Source organism: Gossypium hirsutum, chromosome A08, assembly GCF_007990345.1.
Source record: "Gossypium hirsutum isolate 1008001.06 chromosome A08, Gossypium_hirsutum_v2.1, whole genome shotgun sequence".
In the NCBI taxonomy this organism is placed as follows: domain Eukaryota; kingdom Viridiplantae; phylum Streptophyta; class Magnoliopsida; order Malvales; family Malvaceae; genus Gossypium; species Gossypium hirsutum.
The window spans coordinates 125,475,570-125,484,581 of NC_053431.1; the positions used below are offsets into that span (position 1 = coordinate 125,475,570).

The window sequence follows — 9,012 nt, forward strand, 5'->3', positions numbered from 1 at the left end:
TTAAAATTGAATCTGAATTAATTTATTGAATAATTAAGGATATTATTGTTAATGCAAAAGTATATGAATTCGAGTATGTTAAAATATATTATATTTTAATTTATGAATTGAAGAGGAATTAAAAATAATTTTAGTCTCTAAATATTGTGTTAAAAAAGCGTTAAAAATCGGATTTAATTAGTTTAGAATAATTTTAGTATTTCTATCTCATAATAACAGGCAAAAAGGTGTGTTAATGTTTTCTTATTTTGGATCAATGATTGTGTTGGGCTTAAATGATTTGGTTGGATTTCATAAGTTAAATTTTAGACTATATTTAAATTTGGGTTCTGGTTGTTAAACTTCGATTGCATTGATATTGGGCTCATTTGATTCATTTAGCCTATTTTCAATTTTTATTGTTTTAAGTATACTAAATATATAAACATGTTTTATTTATTTTTAAATAAAAATTAAGAAAAATCAATAAAAATTAGAGAAGTTGCAAATAAAATTCCCTGATTTTACAAAATTTTCTAATTGATCCCTAACTTTCACATTAAAATCACAAAGAAAAACCCTCTTTACAAATTTTACAATTTGATCATAATTTATTTGCAGCTCCACCGACGACCTAATGGTGTGCTGCCACGCACGCTGGCAGTCACAAAAGCACCCAATAAACCAAAAATCGTAAAAAATAAAAACCCAATGAAGTTTGAACCTGCAAAATCAACAGAAAAAAATCAAATAGGTGAAAGAAGAGTGAATTTCTTCTACAGCCATTTGGATTAAATTCAAATCGTAGTTGATATTATTAATAAAGTTTTAGTAGAATATCATCCGATTCAAACAAAATTATCTTTATACCATAAAACGAATGAAAATATCTATAATTATATTAAAAAAAGAAAAAAACCAAAAAATGAAAATAAATATATAAAAAAAGAAACAAAGAAAATGGCAAGCAAGAGTGCAAACTCATCTTAGATTTGGTAAGGCTTGATTGCTGTGTTTAATGTAGTCAATACCATATTATATATGTTACAATGGAGATTTTGATGTTAATACCCACTAAATGATATTAGACATAGTTCGGATATAAATGGTATGCCATAGGGTCATCGATATAGTGATTTATCAGTTATCGTTATCGGACAATTCAGGATGGCTGAATAAAAAGTTCAAGCAATTACTAAAACAATCGTTACTAGGCAATCCGGGATGATTGAATAAATAGTTCGGACAATTACTAAAACAATCGTTGCTAGTCAGCCCAAAATGACAAAATAAAATAATCCTAATTTCTCAGAGATGTGAACTTATTCGATATATAGATTCGAGTATCCATTCTAATATTTATCGCTGGATAATAAAGACCAAAATGAATAAACCTGGGGAGTTAATATTGAAGTGTGCAATTAAAAAGGAAAATTGAAGAATGATATGATTAATTAAAGTACTAAATATTAATGTAATTGATACTTGTTATATAAATATATATTTACTTTGGTTAATTTTTAATGAAATGAATTTGAATTATAATAGCATCACTGAGTATTCAATACTTAGGGTATGATTTTTGTTTATTTTATGCACAAATCTCAGACGAGGTTTTTCTCAGGTTTGAAGTGTCAAAGTATTCATTCTCAACAACTTAGCTCAAGAATCATTTGGTTATCTTTTTTGTATGCATATATGTGTTTAAGTTGGAATCGCATACACCTAGGTTGTTTCGGTTATGTTGGTTAAATGGCCATTTTAGTATATTGATATTTGGCCTATGAAGTTTTATAAGATGAACTTTAATCTTTAATTAATAGATAACCATGCTAGTTTATACAAGTTTGATTATGAGAAATAGATAGTTAAATGTTGATGTATCGGTGATTATGATTTGACAATGTTTGATTGTGTTTAGATGTGTTTGATGGTGTTACTTTGATGTAAAATTTAGATACACTTAAGGAGCCACTTGGTTTAGTTTGGACATTTGAAAATGTGCATTTAAGAACGTTTTACCATTGCATCTTGAGACAGTATGATCATGTCTCGAGACCATAAGAACAAATTTTACTTTATATTTAGACCTACATGCTTATTGTCTCAAGACAATCCTATTTAAATCTAGAGACAAGTGGCTTTCATCTCGAGACAAATAAAATTCGAAGCTAAATTAGTTTTGTCCTACTCTGAGCCTTGAGACAAGAACCCCTTGTCTTGAGACATCCAAACATCGAAGCTAAAATAAATAAATAAAATATGGGAGGTTGGTCTCGAGACTCAGTCTTGAGATATAAGGGATCTTGCCTCGAGACAGCACATCTAATGTCTCAAGACATATTGACATCGAAGTAAAAATACCTAAAATAAAATAAGGTCTGTCTCGAGACAATAAGTCCTCTGTCTCGAGACATAACATTGAAATTGGATAGTTGAGTTTAGATTTGATTCCTAACTCTAATTTTAATTTTGCTTAACCCCAAAGCATGATGATTTGAATCTTAAATACTATGAATGCATACGTGTGTGTGAGTATGATTGTTGATCTAAATTGGTTTGCACGATGATTGTGATTTAAATATAATGGTTATATGAATGAAATAGTTTGAATTGCTTCGACAATGTAATGTAGCATTACGCATTCGAATCTAACTATTGGGTGGGTGTGGGGTGTTGCAAAATATAATTTTTATTTTTTTTAGTGCCGACTAGTACAGGTGAAATCCATCGATACACACCAATAACCTAAAATATTATAAAAAATTTACTCACTCTCTAACTTTTTGAAAATTCTAATTAAATCTTTTAAATTTTGTAAAAATTTCCATTAATTTTCTCAATTTTTTAAAAAAATAATTAGACCCCCATTTAAAAAAAATCTCATTAAACCCTAAAATTTTCAAAAAAAATTAATTACACCCCTCCAAAACTTAATGCTACATTCTGTCACTGATATATAGTATCCAAAATTTAAACATAAATTTTCTTTTTTTATCATTACACTAAATACTTAGAGATACCATTGTGATGTTTTTGTACCATTAAACTTTCTCTTCAAAATTCAGACACCCAAAGATCAAAGATTGTAAAAGAAAAAAGAAAAGCTTAAAAGATGGATAGTCTTTTGTCTACATCTATCCTAGGGAACCCTTGGTCTAACAAATTAAGAAAAAGAGCTTCCTATGTACAAAAACAAAATGTGGGTTAACTGATTTATCTGCTTTTGCTGCACCCGTCCTTCATCTTTTGCTTTAAGGGGGATCATGGCTTCTGTTTTTTTTTTTCCTTTTATTTTTAAAATTAGTAGAACATTGTTGTTCCCAATGATTTTTGTCTGAAATGATAGTAAAAAACTAACCCTAAAAAGTAAAGGGTTTCAAAAGTTCATTACTTCATTGGAACATGAGTTGCCTCGTACAACACAATACATTGACCAAAACATGACCCGATCTCAACAACTAACATTAAATAATTATAAATATATAACTTTTATCGTTAAAATATATACATTGGATAATGATTAAAATGTTATTATTTTATAAAATAAATTATATTATTTCAAATATATTTTTATTTTATTTTTATATAAAAATAGAAAAGTGTATACATAATGAGATTTAAACCAAAACATTATTGTTTTCAACATTTTTATTTCATCTTTTCATTCTTGGTATATTTTATATATTTTTATTTATTATTTATAACGTGAATGTATTATAGTCTAATTATGTATTAAGTCTTTAATCGAATTGACCTGAGATGTTTTAATTTAAACCGACCAACAAAAGAAGAAAGGAATCTTTAATTCAAATTTGTACACAAAAGAAAAATGAATTATATATAGATGCGAATTTGATGTAAGCGTAGGATCTTCCCTTGTATATTATTACCATCAAATCGGCTAGCAAAATTCATATACTTATGGCTATGCCTATGTATGATAGCATTGAAGGTTGAAAAAAAGTTGATTAATTGAGTTAAAATTGGACATGCATCGTAGTTTCATTACCTTTATTCGAGTTTCTCGAAAATTTAGAAGAGAAAAAAGGTCATGCATGCATGCATTATCATATAACTGAGACAAAATCCTATTGAGATCATAATTGACTATAACCCTAACGAAAATATCACACTCAGCGGAGCATAATTAATTGTCATTTAAGTTCTAATTAATGTAAATGAAATATCCAAATGGTGAATTTCTTCCTTGTGCCACACTAGGGGTTCATCCTCTCTGTCTGAAACGGTGCTCTTCTTGGCGACGGCCTTTCCGGCTTAGGCGACAATTCAAATTTCCTTTCATCAATGCTGTCATTGGAAATTCCCGGCTTCGTGTCGTAAATGTCTGATAACGATTCTAGCTTACCGATACCACTGGTATCGATAGAAGGCGGTCCGATTTGAATGACACCGGTTTTGAAAGGATCATCTTGTGGTCCTAAACACGATGGAGCCATTCCCAAGTCTTGTAATCGAAGCTCGTCGGACCAAAGTAAAGGACTCTTCCCGGTACCCCCGCCGCCACCGTAAGGGCCATGCCTCTTGTTTGACATGAAATGGCCATCAAGTGATGGTGATGATCTCTCCACGTTGTGTTGAATATCAAGGTGTTGGTCACCTCCATATATATTAAGGTCTTGAAATGGTGGGTAATTGAGAGTAGGACCAAAATTATCTTTCATGGCACCATCCATGTGAGGAAGAACACCTCGATGATTTCCCACACCCTTATAGCCTCCGGCTGCACCTCCGGCCGCCGCCATGTTTTCACTGGCAAGGGTTTGACAAGCCTTTTCTAATATAGACTGCATATACTTGCCTTGAGCCTCAATCCTCAGTTGAAGGTGTCTTTGAACCTACCATGCACTGATAGTATATAATTCTATGCGTTGTAAGTTAGATAATAACAAATCACTAAAAGTTTTTGAAAAGTAAACCCAAGTGATTTCATTTTTAATGACTTGTTATTATCTGATCCACTGGTAATATATAGAAATATTACAAGATAATATATAGAATTACATTGAGATGAGGCAATTCTCTGCATACCTCCAATTGTTCATGAAGTCTTCTTTGCACTTCCATTTGCATCCTAATGGCATACCATGTGTGAGCTACTGCTTTTATATATACAGTTAAAACATTTACATTTCATAAGAAAATATGAACCCTACACCCCCTAATTCTTTTTTAAAACACCACTATATATATATGTATATATATACTAAAATTTGTCTTGAAAACCTTAAATAAAGGAAATATATATATATATAAGAACTGAATCAGTACGTACTCATTCATGCTACGAGCCATCATGCCAGATGAAGAAGCAGAAGTTCTTTGAAGATCTAGCCATGTCAAACAGAAAAGAAATCATATATATGTATATGTATACAATAGCTTATAAAAAAAACCCCAAAAAAGAAAGTTGATAAAAGAAAAGAAAAACCCTAGAAAGTAGAGTCCACCTGATCTCTTACCATCTTTTATAGAATGATCATTGAATTCCTTGTGAGGTTGCTTTCCAAGCCTGAATTTCTAATATATATACAGCGAACAACAATTAAAATCATTCTTATATATACATACATACATATATATATTAAAGGAAAATGAAATCAAGGGCAACCCTACATATAAAGTGTATGCAAACCTGGAGATGGCTCTTGAGGTGATAAAGTGTAAGACCCTTGACCCCCATAACTCTCATGATAGTTTTTGGAGTTGCCTCTGTCATGTTCAAAGTTATATATATGCAAATTGATCATAACATGTAAAGAAATGAAAAAGGGTATTGTTGTTTAAAGAAGATAAGAAGGGAAGAGAGAGTACTGTCAGCTCCTCCGAGCTGAGTAACAGCATCGACGAAACGGTCGTGGAGCTCGACGGTCCAACGGAGACGAGGCTTGGGATCAGTGGTGAGGACGAGACCAGAGTCGGGTTGAACGCACATGGGTCGATTATCGTGGTGGGAATTCATGGTTGAGGGTTTCTTTGGTTGGAACATTCTTTCTTTCTATCTAGCTATGCCTAAAGCGGCTGTGCTGTGAGAGAGATTCAAAGAACAAATGCGATGCTAATTAGGTGCGTTTTATTTTGAAGAAGATGATGAAAAGAGAGTTTTTTTTTTTTTTCAAGTACGGTGTATGAAAGAATATTTAAGCCACCACAAAGTTTCTCCACACATTAAAGAAAAAGCCAAATTTATAATATTATGCATTATCGTAAAAAATATATAAAATAATCTGAGTTTCAAGTTTTGAGAAATACTGTTAAGTGGAAAAATCACGAATTTTAAATATAGACTATAAAATGACTATCGAAAATACTAATATATATATACATATATTCTTAAAAGAGAATCAAGTTCAAATCTTAGAGATAATATTATTGAGAAAGACAACTACAAATTCTGAGAACATAAACAATAAAACAAACATGAAAAATACCAAATATATATACATATATAATAACATGCAACCTCCTAAAATAAATATAATTCTTTACACTATTAGGGAACAGATAATGTTATTTAAAATAAATTTGTTTATTTTTTATAAAAATAATGCATCATCATTTAACTGATCATATATAAAATTTTACACTATTAGTGAATCAAATTTTAACCTTAATTCATACTTTTTATCCAACAGAAATATATAGTGATATATTTAATTTCACAAAAAAATTAATAATCTCATAATCATATTTCATCAGTTTAATTTCACATAATTTAGAGTGATACATATTGCATACAAATCATTAGTGTTTCAGACTTAGTAAGGTTTAATTATGTCATCAGTCTCGATAGTTTAAAATTCTAATTTATCTACTTTTACTTTTAATAACTTAGCCTCTCCTATTTAAAAATTAAAGTTCAATTGATAAATATGTTAATAGATTTTCATTAAATTTGAATAAATTGGATTTTAATATTTAAAAGTTAAAAATTCAATTGATAACGTATATTCAAATTTAATAGAAATCAATTAATGGTGTAATTAATTGGATTATAATTCTTAAATCAAACAAAAAATTAAATATTTAAAATTAAAAGTGAAGGGACTAAATATCTAAATTCTAAAAAATACGGAGACTTGAGTCCATAATTAGACTATTTAGTAATCTAACCTATCTATCATCATCAAAAGAAGAGCATAACTTTATGGAGTTATACTTCTATACCATGTGAAAGCTTTTTGAGTTTTAGGATATGACTAAGACACCTCATGCAATCATCATGAAGCACATTCAACATCTTCATGGCCATCCTCTTTTACCCTTTTTCTCATTAAATTATAAATTATTTAAGTTCTTCTTACATGCATGAGCCATTTTTTGTTGGTTTTATGGCACAATTCCCTTTATAGATTATAATGAAGTTTTAAAATATGCATGGCCTATGAATGATACGGTTTGAATGACATAAAAATCCTTTATGTCATTACCAAAAAAAAGGTTGTCATCATTCTTGACAACAAAATCTTATGTCTTAATAGATTCTTAGCCCAAAGTTATGTATCAATTACCAAGTAATCAAGCTTTAAATCATTAATTTCATTGGTCGTTAATCAAACTTGTTTTGCCATTTCTTTATATAAATGTTTGTATATATATATATAATCCCCTCTAGCTCTTCTATGCTTTTGTTCCATTTTCAAATGTAAGAATATTAATAATTTTCGATTTTTAAAAAATAATATTGTGAAAATTTTACTCGAGATTAAATTCGATTCTAAATTTAATTAAGATTTAATGTAAAAATTTTACTCGAGATTAAATTCGATTCTAAATTTAATTAAGATGTAATGTAATTATAATTAAAAAGAAAATATTTTAGCAGTGTTGGAGTAATATATATATATATATATGCAAATTTATTTTGCACTTTTCCATAATTAATAAGATTCAAATTTGAAGTCAATGGGTATATCACTTGACATTGATATGTGATTCCCAATTGCATTGTCTCTTATATATAAATATATATTTAATAAACCCCATATAAATAAAATGATAAAAAATAATGAAGATTTCCTTTTATTTGGAGATACAAGGAATTGTAACTTATAAAATTAGGTACTTAATAATGCATCAATCACAAATTCGTATTAACTTAATCGATACTAATGTTATTATAGACTCATATCAAGCGAGTATTTATTATTATATTTAAATGTTTTATTGAACTGATGTTATTTTTAATTGGATCACCAACTCGGTAATAAATTTATCAAAAGTCTTTTACTTTTAATAAGTAATAGATATTATTTTGAAGGTAATTTTATCTTTTCATATGAAGTCTAAAAAATTACTTACACATAATTAGGCTTGAACCAAAACATTGTGATATTTGATCTTTTAACTATATCATTTCAGTCAAACCCATTTTTATGATATTATATTTTCATCCACATCATTGTATGTGAGATAAAATCTAGTAAATAATTAAGGGTTTTAGAGATTTTGGGAATAATTTTAAAATGTATCAAAAGAAATTATTTGAATGCAAATATTGAAAAAATTAAAAGGTGAAGAGGGAGGAGCTTTGGATGGCAAGCAAGTAGTAGTAGTAATAGTAGGGGACCTTTCTTCTAAAGCTTGATGGACCTCATTGATCACTTTTGTGGAATAGAAGATTGTCCTCCCATGCATACAAATTACACTTGAATGCCAATGGCTCAAATCTAACAAAAAAACAAAAGTCACACATGACCCCACCTTATTGTAAAAGAAGTGCTAAAAATCAAGATATAACACAATATATAAACAAGTTAACCTCAAATGTAAAGAAGCTCCATGCAAAGATGTCAAAATATGGTGGGTGGTGGTAAAAAAAAATCTAGATACCCCAAATCCTAATGGAAATGAAATTCTTTCTTCTTTGACAATCAAAAGAAAGATTCTTAAGCCAAAAACAAAATTTGGGTTTTCAAATTTAGTCCCCATTTCTACAAATTTAGGCCATTGGCACCCTCAAACATCAATTGGTCCTGTATTCACAGAATTCTCCTACTATAAGGATTCAAA

General features: G+C 29.2%; 1 protein-coding gene across 2 annotated transcripts; it reads right to left on the minus strand.

Annotated features, from left to right (window-relative positions):
* Nucleotides 1-3,928: 3,928 nt before the first annotated feature.
* LOC107909150 (myb family transcription factor IPN2) lies at nucleotides 3,929-6,163 on the minus strand. Of its 2 annotated transcripts, none has more exons than XM_016836589.2 (6): nucleotides 5,815-6,163; nucleotides 5,636-5,712; nucleotides 5,463-5,520; nucleotides 5,276-5,330; nucleotides 5,005-5,074; nucleotides 3,929-4,838 (listed from the first exon to the last, which is right to left on the minus strand). In XM_016836589.2, exons 1-6 carry the CDS (start codon nucleotides 5,987-5,989, stop codon nucleotides 4,200-4,202), a joined length of 1,074 nt encoding a protein of 357 aa, XP_016692078.2. In that variant the 5' UTR covers nucleotides 5,990-6,163; the 3' UTR covers nucleotides 3,929-4,199. The 2 variants fall into 2 exon arrangements, with proteins under 2 accessions (XP_016692078.2, XP_016692079.2); XM_016836590.2 differs by having other exon boundaries at nucleotides 5,032-5,074; nucleotides 5,815-6,147.
* Nucleotides 6,164-9,012: the final 2,849 nt, after the last annotated feature.

What these genes read in the sequence shown, in the direction of transcription:
- LOC107909150 (XM_016836589.2), bottom strand. Translation starts at nt 5,989, where the DNA reads ATGTTCCAACCAAAGAAACCCTCAACCATGAATTCCCACCACGATAAT. An exon ending in TGATCATTCTATAAAAGATG is followed by an intron (nt 5,331 to 5,462) that starts GTAAGAGATCAG and finishes TGACATGGCTAG; the next exon opens with ATCTTCAAAGAACTTCTGCT. An exon ending in GAGAATTGCCTCATCTCAAT is followed by an intron (nt 4,839 to 5,004) that starts GTAATTCTATAT and finishes AGTGCATGGTAG; the next exon opens with GTTCAAAGACACCTTCAACT.